Source organism: Branchiostoma lanceolatum, chromosome 6 (assembly GCF_035083965.1).
Source record: "Branchiostoma lanceolatum isolate klBraLanc5 chromosome 6, klBraLanc5.hap2, whole genome shotgun sequence".
Lineage (NCBI taxonomy): Eukaryota > Metazoa > Chordata > Leptocardii > Amphioxiformes > Branchiostomatidae > Branchiostoma > Branchiostoma lanceolatum.
Window position 1 is genome coordinate 12883512 of NC_089727.1, and position 18977 is coordinate 12902488.

The 18977-nt window shown below is 43.7% G+C and overlaps 1 protein-coding gene across 1 annotated transcript; it reads right to left on the reverse strand.

Annotated features, from left to right (window-relative positions):
- Positions 1–14014: 14014 nt before the first annotated feature.
- On the reverse strand, positions 14015–18649 carry LOC136436691 (GS homeobox 1-like). Its single transcript, XM_066430891.1, has 2 exons — positions 17702–18649; positions 14015–14636 (listed from the first exon to the last, which is right to left on the reverse strand). Exons 1-2 carry the CDS (start codon positions 18081–18083, stop codon positions 14248–14250), a joined length of 771 nt encoding a protein of 256 aa, XP_066286988.1. The 5' UTR covers positions 18084–18649; the 3' UTR covers positions 14015–14247.
- Positions 18650–18977: the final 328 nt, after the last annotated feature.

An 18977-nucleotide genomic window follows, 5' to 3' on the forward strand; every position in this document is an offset into this window, starting at 1 on the left:
TATGATGACACCGTGCGTTGATGAAAAGTCGTTACGAGGTTAATTGTTGTTCCCATTGATTAGCTCGTGCCGGGCGCATCGGGTTATTACAGGCCGGTGGTGCTGATGGCGCTCAGGGGAGCCAGTCCAATATCACAAATGACTTCATTTAGCGGAATTACGATGGGACATCAGGCCGAGACCAGAAAGGTGTGACCTAGACACGGTGTGCTAGACGGAGGAATGTCAGAAAATCCCGTCGGTCAGAATATTTGACAACTGTCCACCCAACATCTTCTTGGAGCTTAGTAGAATGTATCACGGTTCCTGGAGAACTGGACACAGCAGTCACATGGTACATATCGTAATGAATACAACTACAATTGTTAAAAGTACATGTTAGAAAATCTATATAACCACAAACGGACTGCGAACGAACATAAATGAGAATAGTAGCAATCGTAGAATAAAGCGAGGATTAAGAAAAGAAGAAGAGGAGGAGGAGCATTGTTTTGCCACAGTGATAAAAGTATCGGTCTCCTACATTCTTTGCAAGTCTTTCCAGTTTCTTGGATCAGTGTTCTCGTCTCAACCTTTCAGTTGGGGTCCAGACAACAAGTCTTCCTTCGTTCACTTCGACAGCACATCGGTACACCGAGGAGTTGTATTTTATTTCTTGAAACCACCAATCTCTTTCACCCGTCTGCATTGATATCATATGGGGAGTCTGCAGATGAACACAACCTCGATTTTGCCCATTATTTCTACACAGAAAAGTAACGTCTCAAACGGGTACATCTATCTATGTGTGTATCTATCGCTATCTATATATCTTCATTTGTCTCTCCGTCACTCTCCTGATATCTATATCAACGTCGTACCAATATTGATATAGTCTGCACATGTATTTCCTCAATAAGAAACTACAACAGAGTGACGTAGTTTCCATAGTATTAACATGAAACTTCAGTAGTACAGTAAGCGTAACTATAAACAATGATCACACGCTCAGACGAAGACGAGACAAGCGTATGTCTTGATGCTACTTCATTCGTTTGTCTGGATGATAGTTGACGATCTGCAACCAGGCCGAGGCCCACGTTTTTCCTGTCAAAACCACCTGTTCGGTAACTACATGCAGGTATCGAGAGGTGGCCTGTTGATGATTTAGTAGCTTGAGACGGATTTATGACAGTCAGTTGCTACTCTATTATTTGTTGAAGGAGACAAGAACACTATTTATTTTTCCAAATTGTAGATCCGCATGTGCGATATATTGTCGGTTACCGCGCCTTTTCGTAGGTCGATGCATTTCTGCAATTTACTCTTGTATAGAGTCTACTTCACACATCATTGGGAAATTTTCCTATGTTCAATTTCTTTTTCTACTGTAATTGCCAATATATTCGTAGGATATACTAATTCGCACAAATTTCCAAGAGTTTCCGTTTAAAGGGATGTATGGAGAATCTGTGAGATATATTTGGGAAGACGTCTGCAGCTTGAATGTTGTCTTTATTTAAGATGTCGGCCACCTTTCAGATGTAACGATCATTAACACATCTTAATTTGTATTTTGATCAATTGTCCTGCAGCTTGGATATTTGTACATTTGTACTTCTATAAACATATTATCATGTTTCAAAGAATCTAACGGCTACCTACGGGACATGTTAGGAAAGATGACTGCATTTTCGTGGGTATGAACATCAGATGTCGACGACCTTTCAAATTTCATGATCATCGAAACATCTTAGTTTACGATGAAAACAATGCTTCTACGACTTCTACATTTGTACATTTGTGTTACAAACATATCATCATATTTCAAAGTATCAACGGGCCGAAGTTGGGACATGACTGCATTGTTGTGGGTACAGGTTTGATTATGACCCTTCAGAACTTTAGATGTAATCCACCTTTCACTGATCCCATTATCATTGAAAAATCTTAGGTTGTATTTTGAGCAATTGTCCCACAGCTTGGGTATTTATTTGTATATTTGTATTATAAACACACCGTCCTGTTTCCAAGAATCGGGCCATATTTGAGGCATGACTGTATTTCCGTATGCATAATTATGACCCTTCTGAGCTTCAGATGCCGTTCACCTCTCCCTGACCCCGGGAGAGCTGTGTCCGCCGCAGGTGTAGGGAGAGAACCAGTTCTGCACGCCGAGCGTTCTCCCGATGATAAGTGTCGCATTTCCCGCGTCTTAAATCTCCCAGAAGGACCGGGAAATCGTTAAGAGAATGGAGCCAATTTGCAACCTGAAGGAAAGCTCTAGGTTCTGCGTGGAACGTCGGGATAAATCAGGCCCGCTTTTGTGGCCGGGCGGCATGAATCACCTTCCCGCCCGCGTTAAGTCGTCAAAACGGACACACATTAAAGATTTTTCCCGCCCATTATTTCTCGTAAACTGTCATTTTTCAAGAAAAGCTCGCACATTAAGAGTCCTCTGGTGAGACATTAAGTCGCACCTCTCCGCTGCAAGCCTGCCCGTAAATATCCCGGTGTATCGTAATGTGCGGCCCCGGGACGGGCTTTTCATTACATTAATCGTGCGCGGCGTGTACAGCGGACCCGCCGGGACACGGCAATAAATGTCCGCATTACCGAAAGTCGATAGTCGGGGCGCATTAACGAAATTGAAGCTCTTCTCGGACATAAAAACGGCCAGGCGCACCTGTTAAGCGATGGGCTGCGTTAAACAGATAGGAAATGGGCTCTAAAACACACGTAAATTTGGACGCTTAATGCAGAAGTTTGGAAGTTTGGATTTCTGCCCGCTTTAAACAGTGGCGTTGTTGATTGGAAAATATCGTATTTCGCTAAAGATGGTGGAGAGGTGGAAGAGTAGGTGTTTTGTTCTGGTGAAAATACATTTCATACTAGCCTGGTTAAAGATAAAGAGGGAGGGATACTAGGCTAGATCCATGCAAACTTTTCTATAATTTTTTTTTCAATTTTCGTATTCAGGCAATTTTTCCCCCTATCTTTCTGTTGCGCTTCTGTTTCTTTACGTTTTCTTGGCATGTTCTTCGTTTTCCACCGTTCATATTTCACAGTTCAGTTATAGTACTTGTTCCTTACACCCGTGCACTATGGTCAACAACACAAGCGCATCCCATACACCTTTAATAGCTTGATATACAACTATTAGAAACACAGGAACGGGACATTTGGAAAAACTTCTATATGTCCAAACCGTGAGCCAGTAGTAACGTTAGTTGAAGTGTTATATTTCAGAGAAAGATGTGATACCGACTTAAGTTTGACGTGTGTGACGAAGTTCAGTCAACCAACATAATAGATTTTATTGATCGCTCAAAATGTACTGATGATTTCTGTAGACCTCGAGACATTGTATCAAGGGACCGTCCCACACGTGTGTAGCACACAGAACCATACCTAAAACACTCACACTTTGAGGAGTTTTAACAAGTTTTACATGCTTTTATAATCCTGTCTGCTAAAGCAAACTAGTTATAACAACAATAGCTTGGCGTCGATGTTATGAGAAAAGCTCATGACTCAGCAACAGCAACCCGAGACAATAGTATCTATTGCCGTATCCCTCTTTCTTTAGCTTCCATAAGCCTCCTTTTACATGTGTAGACTGGATGACTTGTAGGCAATTTTCATAACAAATAGGAAGGAACGTGGTAGACCATTTGGTTTAATCAGGTTTAATAGCAACGTTTGTGTAGAAGACAAGGGGAGAGCAAATAACATCTACAAGTTATGAAGAACAGGAGGTGATAAGAGGGGCAGTATTTACTGGGTAGTGAGTTTGGTCGGTATCTTATAGGACCTACTGGATTGCTAAGTCAGCAGGGTGTTAAAATGGCGGTAAAAATAATAATGGGAAAATTCACCGACTAGGAAACATGAGGAAAATTGTTTGTACGGTAAAATCTAGGATCACGATATACTGGGTTAATCAATAAGTATGCTGGTCTGGGTTCTGGTCCATTGAAGCAACTGCAACTGTTGACAGACTCACATCTCTTCAACCAACCTCATCATTTCTCCTGCTGTAACCACAATTGTGCAGAGAACAAACACCTGTTTCTTATATCCTCCTTACTGACAAAGACTGTTTGTGTGAAGGTGACTACACAATGTTCTTATGTGTGAAAGGACGCCCAGGACTGTATATAGGTTAGAAAATGAAGGTCTGTAGAAGAAGCCCTGTGCACCATTGTCCCTACACCAAACCTCTCTGTGTAGCAAAAACTGGCCAAAATAGAGGGATATTTTCCCGGAAGAGTTATCCTACCATAGGAGTACCTAGTCGATCGCGAGGCAAAATATTTCCCCTATTTTGGCCTATCTCTACTATTCTTTTGTCCACAGAGAAGTCTGGTAGAGGCTACTTCATTGGTACAACCAAGGGCATTATAAGGAACGGACACCCGATAACTCTCCAAGTATATGTATACAATTGTAATGTACAAGACTGCCATTCACACTTAGACTCCAAGCAGATGTAACAGTCGGGCTTGTTTTGAACGTATTTGACGGTGTTTTGTCGTACTCTGACATCTGCGCTTTTTACAGATACCGTCCCGAAAGTGCGTAATCTTGTGAAAACCGTACAAAACACAGCCAAATACGCTCAAAACAGGCCCGACTGGTACGTCTGCTTGGAAAAGAATTCATACCTACCCCTGTCTATACACAAGTATTGCGCTGTTTCGTAGACTCATAGAAGGAATGAATGAATACCGAGAAGCCACAATAATCCAATACAATTGCAAGAATTTTATGCAACAAGTCTGAGAAAAAAATCCATTGTATAAAGTTCAAAGAGGATCCGTAAAAATACAGTGCACTTACACTGTGCTATACTAAGTACATTTTGCGACATTTCATCTTTTATGGCACATAAGTATGGAAAATGCATGAAGAGATTAATAGTTTTATGACAGCTGTCCTATCAACGGTACATTTAATTCTGCCCATGAATATCAAAGTGCGTATCATAAAAATATTACAAAGGTGCTATGTTTCACGTGTATGATGGCTTATAAGTTTGACGGTTTCCCGCTTGCATTTTCCCATCATTCTGAGAGCAAGTTCTAGTCCTGGAAACCAGTGTGTGTGTGTTCGCGCGCATGGGTGCGTATGAATGTGTGTGCGTGTGTGTGTGTGTATGTGTGTGTGTGTGTGTGTGTGTGTGTGTGTGTATTTATGTCACGGTGTGAAAATGACACTGTACTTCATTGGTTTTTACTCCCTTTCACATGTTTTTCCGGTTAACCTTATGACCATTTTGTATGTGAATTTTTTTATCTTAAGCAACCTCATTTCTACACACATGAAAACCTATTTTCATATACTGTATTTCGTGGAATCTCAGCTTTCATGAACAACGAACGAAAAAAGCCACTTCAGCTGAAGTTTAGAATTGGGACGTTAGCAGAACTATTGATTGATTTCACACATTGACGTAAAGCTAACTATTCCATCAATTCGATTCAGTAATAATTTGTGGGCGGAAATGTGAACAATCGCGCCCGATCGGTTTACACAAGTTGATCGATTCTATCCATATTGATGACGGGTAGGCAGGTATGAGAAACTGCGCGGAGCAGAAATAACACGGCCGATGGAGCCTGCAACGGAGACAAGCTGCTTCATTTAATTTCATTCAATGTTTCCAACTAATCACAGCATCTATCATGACATTTGATAACTTTCCATCGAAATGTCATTTTTTCCTTGGCAAAGCCAGCCACTAGTTGAAAATGTTGGACTCAAAGGAACAGGTCACAGATGAGGCTGGCAGTGTAAGAGTAGATCTGCAGTGTTGCATAATATCCGCTAGAGGTCGCGCGTGTCTCAAGCGCTTCCACCAGGGTACATGCCCACTGCTTGCAGAATCATACTGTGTAAATTGGACACATTACAAAGATTGTATGTACCTATGGCAGCGATGTAGTTTCTGGTAGCTGAATGAACGTAAATAGATGTCAAGCGTAACGGCTCATAGGCATGCGGTCTCGAGGCAAATTCCCCACGGACATGTTATAACAGTATGAAGTGTAACAGCGCGGAGTAGCAACGTCCTCTACATGTCCCAATAAAAACTTTACCAATCTAAAAATCAAAATTGTCGTCTTTTCAATCTGGCGCTGTTGTCAAAACCACCTGGAACGCCCTGCCTGGCGTGGTTGTTACGGCTCCCACCGTTGAGTCATACCGCGCCAGGCTGGAGGCCTGCCCGCCTTAGCCTGGGACCTCCCCCCCCCTACTTTGCCCCTCGCGGGGTTATCTGGGGGTAAACCAAGTTGAAGTTGAAATATATATGTAGTATGTTAATAGCTAGCTGTAACAACTTTTGTGTATGTTGTTTTTGTATTCCAGGTAGATTAGCTACTTACTCATTGTATGATCGCTAATGGAGGAAATAAAGTATCCAAAGTTACCAAATTCACGTATTTGGTGCAGTTTCCTCAAAAATAAGTAGGATTGCAGATGGTGTCTTGTCTGGTCGATACAACAGCGTACTGCAGCCAGCTACGTAGTTATTTTGTGCCCAGTTATATCTGCTAGTTCGAATTTTGTCAGTGCCTCTAATGACGCAAATCCCATCTCAAATTTTCTACGTTTACACACTAAAAGAAAACTACATTCCATTGCAAAGCCCACACATTGCAAAAAAGTAGAATTTCTCGTCGTCTGCTGTTTGAAAAAAGGAAGGACATTATTTATTATAAATGTCCTTGAAAAAAGTCAAACTTAAAAGTCGAGATTTAGAGTTAGTTTTTGAATTTGACTAGTAACCTGTTATATTGCTCTTCATTCCTTGTCTTTTAATTTGTTTCTAAGCCTCCGGGCAAGAATTTATCATCAGTCGGCTGTCGATTCGGAAAGGCTGTAAGCATAGGAAAGTTACGATTCAGGTCGTGTTGGCTCGGGTCAACTCGACGCGACTTAGGATAAAAGATGTCTTTCCCATTGGGACACGTTTCTGGGGACACAGCCTCAGCAGGCAAATCGGTGTGGCGTTCTTGAGATGTCTGTTTTGACGATTTGTGGCTTTGTTCATTTTTCCTCATAGGTTTACTCCCATAGATCGTTGTTGCTAGAGAATGGTAAATGATAAGTGCTACTTACGTTCTGAGAAACATCAGCTTCCATTGCACGGATCAAAAGCGACCTCTATGCATCACTGTCATTACTGCATCAAAAAGTCAAAGCCACACAACACCGATGGCCACAGGTTTCATCTACAAGGACTACGGCAGGGACTCATGGACTAGCCTCACAGCCATCACAGATCCGGCTCGAATGCCAGGAGCGTATCATCATTTACTTTGACGAACCAAAATTTCCTTGGACGGACGAAGGACGATTGTGCAGAATTGTCACCGGTTCGTTCCCTGCAATGATTAACTTCAACAGCTAGAGGTCCCCACCGCCACGTCGATTGGTGACAGATGACTCGATCTACTGGAGAGAAGTGGACTGAGTGCATTACACTGCTAAAATCATCAGATAAGCGTATTGTAGAGCTACCTGCAATTTATTCAAATGTGTCCCGTGAACTTGGAATATTGATTATTATACATTGGGACCCTCGGTATCCACTACAAGTATCAGATTTTAAGGGACGAATTTAATTAACGGGGCACACCACAGATCTTCCGCTACCCGTGGTAGTGCGCGATTTTCTGCATCCTTTTCTATTCTGTGTGCATCCTATGTCCAAGGGGGTTGTTACATAAACGAATTCAAGCAACGGGAAAGATAGGATCTAAAACTAGACGACAGTTGGTAAGTTTGTACAAAGCTTACGCCAATTGTATCTTTTATCATAGTTACTTGCGTCATCTCCATAACAATCCTAAATCGTACTAGAGTCTGTAGTCGTAGTTAAATCTATTGAACATTCTGCTTGAGACTAGAAGGTACCTATTTTTTGGCAAATGTTTTCGTTCTAAAGTAAAATCTCTAACCAACTATCGCCTTGCTGGAGCACATGTCTTTCTGTACATTGTGGTGGACGTGCTGCACGCCTGTACAAATAAACAACTACGAAACACCCAGTGCTCTGTCCGTGGCAACAAAGCGCCTTTGAACGTGTGCATGAAGGTCACGGATTATCTCAAGTGCAGCACTTAGTCCAAGTTCAAAGGTAGTCAGTGTGTTTCACCTGTGTGTGGGCCACCCAACAGATGGACAAGCGTCATGGCATTGAAATCAGTCTCAGTCTCAGTTAATAAAGAGAAAAGAAAGGGCTGCCGTAAAATGTTTAACGTATGGCAATGGGTATTCTCACAATTACTAGTGCCGTTTCTATAACAATCCTAAAATGCTCAAAGGACATGTAGGAATGGAATTGGACACACTTCTTTTAAGATAGACGATATCAACCCGGCTGAATTGGAAGTTGGAAAAAAAAGTACAAAATGTGTTTTCTTACAACTATGATAAATTGCGACGACATATCAAATTGAATAAATCACTTTGAATTTGCGGCATTACCACACATCGATATACATGTATATTTGTTGTATTCCAATAAAATGATACATAAGGTGATCTTGTGGCTAGGGTTGCTGACTGAAAAGCTAAAGGTTCTGGGTTCCAATGTTGTGTCCTTGGAAATGAACTTAACGCGACTAATGTGAAAATGATTACCTAACTTCGGTTAGGGACATCCTCTCGGATGGGTCTCTTGTTTAAGGAGAGCCACACCTCGGGCACATTAAAGAGTGGACCTTCCCGGTGTAACTGTAAGTGGATCAAACCTTACAGTCCAGTTTTACACAGCTTATGTACTTACAGTACAGAACTGGTGTGCTACGCCCAAAGGCGGTTTACCGGTTAAGCGTAACAAAGAAAAAATGACAATGAAAAGGCGCGAATGTCCGTTGCTGATGCGTCCACGCCTCCTGATACACTGGACGCCTACTGATACACTTGCACAAGATTAGACGTAAAGACAGAGCTTACCAAAATAACCCCACTGGTCAATAGAACAGCCGCTATGACAGGTGGGTGAGCGTCACCGGATTTGTCACAGAATAGACAAACTGTAAATCCATTCTTGTACCTATCAAAAAGAAGATTACTGTTGTTGTAGTGATATGTCAATCTTTATCCACTAATTCTCACGACGCTTGCCAGTCTGTAACTAAATGCCTTATGTACAAAATTCACAAAAACAATTGACGCCGAACTGCAATGTACACCCTGGTGGATAGACGTCGCTAGTTTCACCTTCAGAAGAAGAATGATCACTGAAAAAATAAGCTACAAAAGAAACGTTTTCTTTGCTTGGCAACGACTTATTTGCGACAAAGCTATTCAGTTTACAGTGGAGTGGGCAGGAGAAATAGGAGACATGCGCATCACAAGGGCGTGGCATTTTGGAATCCTGAAAGCAGGGGGTCAAACGAGGACAAGTTTCCCATCTCCGTGTCATCGGATTGACCATGATAGTACTTTGAGATGATGAGGTCACTACGTAATATAGTCTCTCAACACAAATGGTGGAGTACAGAAATTCGAGAGGAGAGACGAAAACATGTGCGCGGATAGACCACACGCATGTATCTGCATTTCTATCTGTCTAAACAAATATACAAACATGCAATTATTACCGCAAGAATATTATTCCTGACTGCCCCACCACCTGCCTTGCCTCCCGACACGCGCGATATGTTTGTCTTAGGAGGGCACGATCAGATGACTCGACAACGAACAGGCATACAGTCATACAGTATATGTTTCCCTATGATCTTATCAATAGATTAACGCTCAGTCATTTTTATGTTCGTACTGTTCCTACATGTCATTTTGGTATAGTTACTTTTGTCTTACATACATTTATGTCACTGTTCAATCACCCTATCATCCTTATATTTTCACCAGTGTCTGTAAAAAGCCTGTCTTTTCGTTTCATATTTTGTGTTTGAATATGATGAATCACGGTAGATTATTTGACCGGGTGATGTCTAAATCTAGTTAATATGTGAGTTTTTGCAATAATCTATATCAGTCCGTTTTCTAAATCCCTGTCACACATAGCCAACAACGCCCTCCCGACCTTCTCCGGACCATGGTTGGGAGTTAGTGGTGAGTAAGGTCATCTGTGGTAGGAAGTTGGTTGGCGAGGGTAGCAACTAGCTAGTCTTTGAAAGTCGCCTGCTCAAGCTGACTATGCATTCCGAAGTCAGGAAAGTCATATTTTGTTTGGTTGTGATCAGAGGAGCGAACTGGGGCTAGAACAGGACGGATTCCAGGCTATTCCCAGCCTAGCGCCAACCTTAGTTGGGGAGTGTTGTGGGCAGGCCTTGAGTGTGTGACAGGGGCTTAACTTATTGTACTGTAAAGATTCGTTTCCTATCAAGAATTGATGAAATCGCTTTCTTTCTAAGAGGCGCAGAGCCGAGGCTATTGTTCCGAGCGCTCTCCCAGAGTTTTCCCCGACCCTCCGCCTGTTTAACAGTCGTATAATCACTTCCCATCAGTCAGCAGCATCCTACTACAATGTATTCACAAAACCGCGATGGCAAATTCAATCCCGAAAAAGCGTGGCGACACCCTTTTGTCAGCGACCGTCTCTTTTCAGAGACAAGCCTACTCGACGAGCCAGGATAATTAAGCTGTGGTCCTCTGGGGGTTTTGTGAGAACGTTGCTCCGTCCCAATCCCGAAGGCGGAGAGACCTCAAGTACCTATAGGAGATGGGAGGCTATTGTACGGGGAAACACGCACACGACAGGGATATAATGATTCTACGATATAAAGGTCTCTTTGTAAATTTCGTTTTCAAGCTTTCGGTTCAGCGTCACTTTGTTTTTTGGACGTTTCTATTCCTACGTTTATCTTATTTCACGTTTTACAGTCTTTTAATTTCTGTCGAATACCGTTGATATATCAAAGCTGAAGTGATTGAGTACGACACTCTTGCAGGTATGTTGCAGTATATTGAAGCAAAAAAATGTAAGCTTTTGGTTAAAGAGTATACCTTTGGGGCTTTTTCGTGTGAAATACTTTTGAGGTTTTTCTGTAAGAACAGGTAAAGTATCGGCCCTGTAACGAAGCGATTATGCTCTGATTTGACTTTTCATGCGTTTTTTATATTTCACACCGCTATTAATGTTTATTTTGTTGCAAGTTGAAAGAAAAAGCCTATAATTCACGATTGTATCTAGGACATGTTTTTTGACGAAACATGTTTGAGGTAATTACAAGAACAGGTGAGGAATTGGCCTTGTAGCGGAGTCATTATGTTCTGATTTGATATTTTACGCGCGTTTTACACCTACCATGAGATTACCAATCATGTTGTTATACGCGCATTGGAATATTTTGAAGGCCGGTCCATTACGTATATTCATCACTTAATGTGTCCGCTGATGGAAAATCTATTTTGATATGTGTAATCGGAGAGACATGACAAGAAGATTAGTGGTGATGAAGTCGTCTATCATGTCGCCCGGGGCGTGGACCTGTCCTACCGACGGGCAGCACGGACTTCTTGGTGTACTCCCGAGTGGCCAAGCGTGCCGCGCAACTCATGCCAGGCTACAGCCACCAGAGGTCACCAAGAACTCGGATAGAACGTTTGTAAGAAAGCGGGGGTTGAGATTCCCTTTACTAGGCAGCCACGCGCCACAGATGCGGCGGGCGGCCCGGTCGCATTCCCGGCGCGACCCGCCCCGCGTTCCCCGCTCGCTCCCTCTCGCCCTTAACCATCTGCTGTGGAAAACCCACCAAGTAATCAATCGCCCCTTTTGTCATGTAGAATATGTTGTTTTCTTATATACAAGCTGCACAAAGCCCGGCGCGCGGCTATATATTTTGGTCTATTTTCCACTCCATTTTGGGAAATTATCTCTGCCCCCCGACAGCAGGTTGGGTCCTCGGCAGCGCAGACCGACACAATGACTTTGATCGAATAATTGTGTTTCTCGGCTCAAACCCAATTTTATGTTCCTAAAAGGCTTCAGGCGATTCATAAATGGGGTAGATTGAGGATAAAAGCGACTTTCAAAGGAAATGGGGTCCTGAAAATGTAGAGAACACGATGATAATTGAAAATTGAGTCGGGAACAAAGACGAGTAGGCAGTGGTGGCAATTAGGCTTCCACATGGGACTTTGCGAGGCGACCAGAGAACAAAGAGAAACATCCCAAACACCAAGTCCCACGGGACGATTTAACGTCCCTGCCTACTCCTGCTCGGTCATGGCTGCAGCAGATATCAGTCTTTACCGCGCCATTATGGACCGGTCTTTAAATCGGCGCAGTGTCGGTGACCTGGCGCGTTTTCGTCGCTTTTTTCAATTTGTGCGTCGTGGCGGTCTTACGTTTCTATTATTCATGACCAGAAATTGAAAACACACTGAAGAATCATTTTACAGGACCGTGTCTGCGAAATTGAGTTATTATACGCCATTTTGCACGGCCGTGAGCTGACGGCTCCCCGGAGAAAAGAGCGCGAATTTGTCAGGTCTTGAAACCAGCTGGCGGGGCGGCAGGACAGGATGCACCCCACCGCGCGCCGACTGATACTTTAGCGGGATCGGCTCAGCGGTGGCTCCGAAGAACTTAATTGGATTGTACGTTGGCAGTATTGACTTCGATGCTGCAGCTGTGTCTATGGCGGCTTTGTGGAATGGCGCCACGCAAAATAAGCCTCGTCCGACGCCTGCCAAAACTTCAGTAGTTCGACGCTTTTTTTTCTGTCTACATACACTGTGCACCTGTATGGCACCAGTCAAACCGGTCTGAGCCGGAAGTTAACTATGAACAGCGACGCTTCCATCGTTATTATACATAAAGATAAGTATAGTTCAAGGCCTTGTAGCTTAAAGGATTGTGAGAACACGCATTACAGGACTAAGGTGTTAGAAATAGATTATGGTTTATATACACTATATACTTAAACGGGTTGCAATTTTCTGGCGTCGTTTTTGTGCTTGGGATTCTAGTCTCCGTAAGAGTTGATACCTCGGTGAAACCTGATATTTATCTCGGATTGGCAAGCTTCTCACAAACACGTGTCGACAAGAATATCTAATCTGCCTCAAGGGCAGAGGGTGGTAATTCACATGTACGGCCCGGGTCTCGGCACAATAGCCGGCCGGCAAATCCTCACGTACAACTACATAGTCACCAACCTGTCGCGTATTCCACACACACATCCACACAGAAAACCTATTCATGGCTTTAATAGACTATCATAGAAGTTTATATCGTCGGAAATTGGCTGCGAATGGATTAATGGTTCTATTTCCTTTCAGAGCTTGTCGGGCCGGACTACAGGTAGCGCCGCGGGTTCGGTGGGAGCGGGGCGGTACCTGGACTCACACGTACAGGTGTGACATTCAGAATCGACAGTCGGCTCACGACATGGACAAATGAAATGATACGTAATTGCTAGCATAATTTGGGGGTTCTGGTCTCTATATTCTTGTTCCACGGGGTTTGTGTATGATGACTCACGGTCGTTCATATTTGGTTTGATTGATTGATTGACTACCACAAAGTCACGGCTGCTCCATAATTCATACGGGGGTAGGCCTCTGATGGACGGTTTGGTGTCCAAATGCTGCCCGTGCGGTTATGAACGTGTAACACCATCCACTGTGACGGCCTGATCGCTGGGGAACACAAACACACAATGACAAGAACAGCGGATTACCCATTGTACCCGGCAGCTTTTCGTGTATCGACTCATTTGTAATGGTGTTAAAGATAAACTTTCTTTGTGAAGTTGGCAGCAGGTGTCGTAAATCAACCGATGAAGGTGAAACTTTAGATTCAGACTGTCATTATAAGGACATGCTTCATTAGTGGGTTACATTCATTTTTGATATCTAAGTTGTGAGAACAAAAGTCGCTTTGTTTCTGCTGTATGTATAAGGATAGGAAAGAAATGATGAAAGGGCATTAGATCCAGCGGGGGAAATTTTGTTAAGAGGATTCTGGCTGGAACCAGGGTTTATATACTAGTACTTTCCGAACAAGAACTACAGCGTACACAAGGCTTACAGAGCAAAACCATTTATTGAACATGACCCTCTCCTGTAAGGCACTTCTTTTATACAGCACTCATCGTTTTAAGCGAACAATTACATAGGAAGACAAAATAACTTCATAAAACTCACATACATAACGAAATAAATATAACGTACAGTGGCAAACACAGAAAGCCACAAGTCGAAAGTACAGTTCGCTAAACTACATTTGCTGATAGTCCTTGTGATACGAATGAATGAAAACAAAATCTCGAACAGCCTGGACTAGTTGACGTCGACGTCAGTCTCTGTGGACGCGCTTGTCTGTACGTTCTCGTCGGAGTGACACTGCGCATGCTCGTCTGTGACGCTCTGTCCGCTGGGCCGTCTGCTGCGGTTCCCCGTGGTGACGCATGCGCGGTGCTGCTGACAGTGGCAGGAGTCACGTGACCCGCTGGCGGCGCGAACCTCCTTCTTGTGCTTGACCCTGCGGTTCTGGAACCAGATCTTCACCTGCTTCTCGCTCAAGTTCAAGAACGTGGCGATCTCGATCCTGCGTAGGCGCGACAGGTACATGTTGGAGGCGAACTCCCGCTCCAGTTCGAGCAGCTGCGTGCTGGAGAAGGCTGTGCGCATGCGTCGGCTGTCTCGGTGTAGACCATCTCCTGCCATTCCTGGGAGAACAAGACAAAAAATGTCAGACCTCCATTTTGAACATCAGATTCATCTCAGGGCCTTATCACACTATATTCAAGTCGGTATGAGTTGCGCAGTAACATTTGTTTTTTTTGGTTGCGTAAAGTTGGCGGGGGAGATGTTGTTTTCTACTTTGTGCGGCCTAGTTATCGAACCAAAGAAATGACTTCTTCGGCTGCAAACTTACCCTAAACCAAAAACATGTTAATACGCAACTCATGCGGACTTGTACATACGCACAAGTGTGATAGGGGGCTTTACGTATCAATCATGTGACAGGATGCGACTCACTCATTAGACGGCGATCCCTGAGCGACCGCTGAGCGACCAAAAGTGGATTTGTGTGACCCCTGATTTCATAACTGGTGTATGCTGCGCAATACAAAAATATGATCTAAAACACACAAAACGTCAGAAGAATCGTTTTTTGTGTATGAAATTCGCGATCTGTCCAATATTTGGTCTCTCAGCGGTCGCAGTCTCCAATGGAACGGTTTTTTTATGTATGTTTAACGGGGGATAGGTACATGTGTGTAGATATAGGTAGGTGCAATAAGTGCTACCTAAGTCTTTCAATCTTCAAGCAGATGCGTGAGGGGAACCTCGCAACCTTGGCTGGCTGCCATTTGCACAACAGCTGGAAGGGTTGTGAGTTAGAAAATCCAGACAGCTTGGAAATGAAATGTTACGATTTTCACTCAAACATCTGCTCGGAGATTAGGCAACCCTACTCTATGTCTGTGACAGCCGTGTGTTTGTGAGAACCATATGAGCGAACGTGATTAAAGTTTCCAAGTCATGCCTTGTTGCGGGTGGTCGGAATACGATCCATCGTCTCAACTACATTTATATTCTGGTCAATCTCCGATCATTCTAGACCCTGAGCGTTCGGAACCCAGATGTTTGTATGGAGTGGAGATTTCTCTGTTGTGTAAATACTGGGTTATGAAGGGAGGTCCTTGTTGTGTTGGGTGGGAAGCGTGTCACCTGTTGCGGGACATACTGATGTGTAAAAGGTGCCGGTGCACCGCTATCGGATCGCCGCACACCCCCGGGGCAGGCTCGGGCCGTTAAATCGGAATTGTACGGTAGGAGACGACGAGTCGGGGCGGGCAGACGGCGAAGGAGCGCCGATGGGACAGATAGCAAGTTTAGCCCCCCTAGCAGGCACTAGCCTCAGCGGAAAGGATCTCTTGCAATCGTTCACAATAGAAGATATTTTGTTGTGATGCAAGCGGTTGATGCCTGCTAGTCTTTACATAGAAGTGGGACAAAGAAGAATATTGGCTTTTTTGTTGAGAGGTTACTGTTCGATACAGGCATCAGAAGTTGGCGTTTTGATCATGCAGTTTGTTGCAGCATACACACAGATTGTTACCGTTTTCTGTTGGCTACGGAGGCAAATACTGTTGAAAACGGGGGTCACGCACGGTAGGAATCAGAAAACGGAAAATATTGAAATAGACACTAAAATATCAAGTTCCCTGAAGTCTGTAACACATTGAAATGTCCCTACCAAATGACAACCTCTCAACAAAGAAGACAATTTTCCTTCTCTTTGTCCCACATTTGTGTAAAGACTAGCAAGTATCATCCGCTTGCATCACATCAAATGGATACCATCTTCTATTGTAAACAAGGGATCCTTATTTGCTGAAGATGACACCGAGATAATTAAGGGTCAATTCGCTACTGAAGATGACCCGGGAGTAAGAGCAAGTATATCGTATTTTATTATTTAATCATATGAAAACAAAAGGGAAAACCACCCTTTGGCCGTTGAAAGACCACGTTTTGAAAACCAATGTCTAGCGAAGACAAAGCTTGGTCGGTCCATATTGTATAGAATCAATTTGTTCTCGTGTAATGCATATTCAAAGCAGTTAAAATGTCAGGGCAAGTTTGATACAATAAGGTTTTACGACTTTGACTGTGTAAGACCTCAGGCTATATCTGCATTGTCTAATCACAAAAATCTGTTGCAAAATAGCCCGTCATTCAGCATCAAACAATAAGGGATACCGGTCCAAAATATACAGCTTTTTTCTGTTGCTGCGTGTAAAAAAAGTCCCAACACGCGTAAAATGTATGTGGTTCAAATAGAAATCTGCCGTCACGTTGTATACTATTGCTGAGTCGAAATGACAAAGGACTGTATCATGTAGGCATCGTTCGGTATAGGACTTGGCACCAGGCCACGACCCAAAAGCCAGCCTCCAAAAATATGTGATGAAAGTCCACTGACATCTGTGCAGCTACTCAAAGACCACGATTAGGTCGCAAGAAATTTCCCTTCTTCTACTGTTGGACGCTGTAACAACGAGAGAGAAGCGGCCTGTTGATGCCTTTCGTTAGAACACTGCTAACTTCCAAAGACTTCCATATTTACGTAAATCGGTAATACTAATTTTTGTTTCCATTCGGCGTTTTTAGCATTAAACTGAGAAGATTTGACATTGCTCGCATCAGCATGTTTGCAATTGAGATAGCAAAACAATATGTCCTTAATAAAATTGATATAAACGTAGTTAATGTCACTTGTTTTTTTCCAAATCTATGAAACGTAGTTTGGTGTTTGTTTCCTTCTTAAATCAGTCCACTTGGTACTATTAAACCCAATAACAAGAGAAAAAGGTTTTGATTTATACATCTTTGATTTTCTAATCACATGATTTTTAAAATCAAAATCAATAATTTTAGATAAAATCAATGAAGAACATCTGAAGAAGGCTAATTCAAAAGGAGAAGTCCGTTAAGGCATGTGGAGGTAGCGATAACGTCCCAGTACCATGGCGATATCAGTAATTGCACCATATTGTAGCATTCGCGCTAACAAAGCGAGACCGTCCGACACAATGCTTCCCCGCGAACTAGACCATAACCACACAAACAGCGCTAATGTCACGCTCCGCAATACAAAAATGGGAATTTTCTGCAGGAAACAGTTACTGGGTTTATATTTATTTAGAATACTCGAAGCAAGGGTTTTGAATATCTTGTCAGAACGAAGATATCGAAAACAAACTTGTACTTATGTACTTACCAGAGGGGAAAGGTAGACTGAGAAAGGCTGACGTCGCAGGTGTGTGGTGCCTGGAGATGGCGTAGGAGATGCCTTGTAGTGCGGGGGTGGGCATGGTAGTAGGCAGGGTAGACGCGAAGGAAGGCACGGTGGTGGGCACGGACGTTCTCGGGACGCCGAAGTGGCTGTGTGCCGTCGTCGGGGGACTGCTGGTCGCCTGAACACACAGGAGACACTGTCCGAAGATCGCCGCGTCCTTCCGCGGGTACAGCCCGAGCTGGGCCGCCGTCAGCGGGCTGAGGGGGCCTCGGTGCCCGACGCATGCCGTCTCCGCCGCCGCTTGAGTCGACTTCGGCGACATGTCCCTCTGAATAAGTGAATCCACGAGAAAAGATCGCGACATCGTGTGGGAAAAGACGAGAGCCCTTGTCAATTGAAAAATACTGTAAGACCGAGCGCACCCACGAGGTTTAAAACACGGAATAACAAAGTTTCAGTTCTTGCCCCGCTTTTATACCTGCTCGGACCTTTACAGCTCACGTGGACTTCACAAAGGCGTTCGACGCGACGTATCTCTTCATTCGTTTCTGCATACGATTAACGTCACGAAACGAAAGCAATAGAGGCTTTTCTATACAAGGGACATCTGATCCCTGAAAGGTTTCCTGGGTGCTATACAGGCCCGACGGTATTGTCTCCGCCTCATGTGCGCACAATGTTACGTCGATTGGCGAGGTTTTCATCCAGTAGGAGTGAGGATGGCACGTGCTGTGGACGGCACGGCGACACCACCCGGAGTTCTAGGGCACTGCCTTCTGACCTCACCTCATGGAATTATAGACTCCGCGCCAGCCAAGGCGTCTTGAAGGGGAGCCACGCGGTTTATGGAGTTCCCGCCAAACCACAGACTTCATTAAAGCCTACCTTAGTGATTATCATTTATATTTCGAAGACATCGTTTCACGGTCTAACGGGCATGAATGGCAGGAGAAGGTAAACAACGGGCAGGGGCGTTTTTGTTGACGCGCAGGCGCGGTAATCGTGTTTGTAAGGGGGAGACCTTTTCTTTCGTCTTGTCTGTTGATGCCAATTTTCTTCTCTTTTGTAAAGCATAGCCATAGGGACGCATATACATGTATATGTAGTAGATCACTAGTCTCTACAAGACTGCTTGGGTTGATGAAAAGAAATGGTAAAAGAACTGCTCAAATAGGCTGAATAACCCAGCTTGTCAACATGCAACTCTATGGCGGGCAATGGGAAACTATTCAGCCTCCTTTATTCGTCAATTTTCACT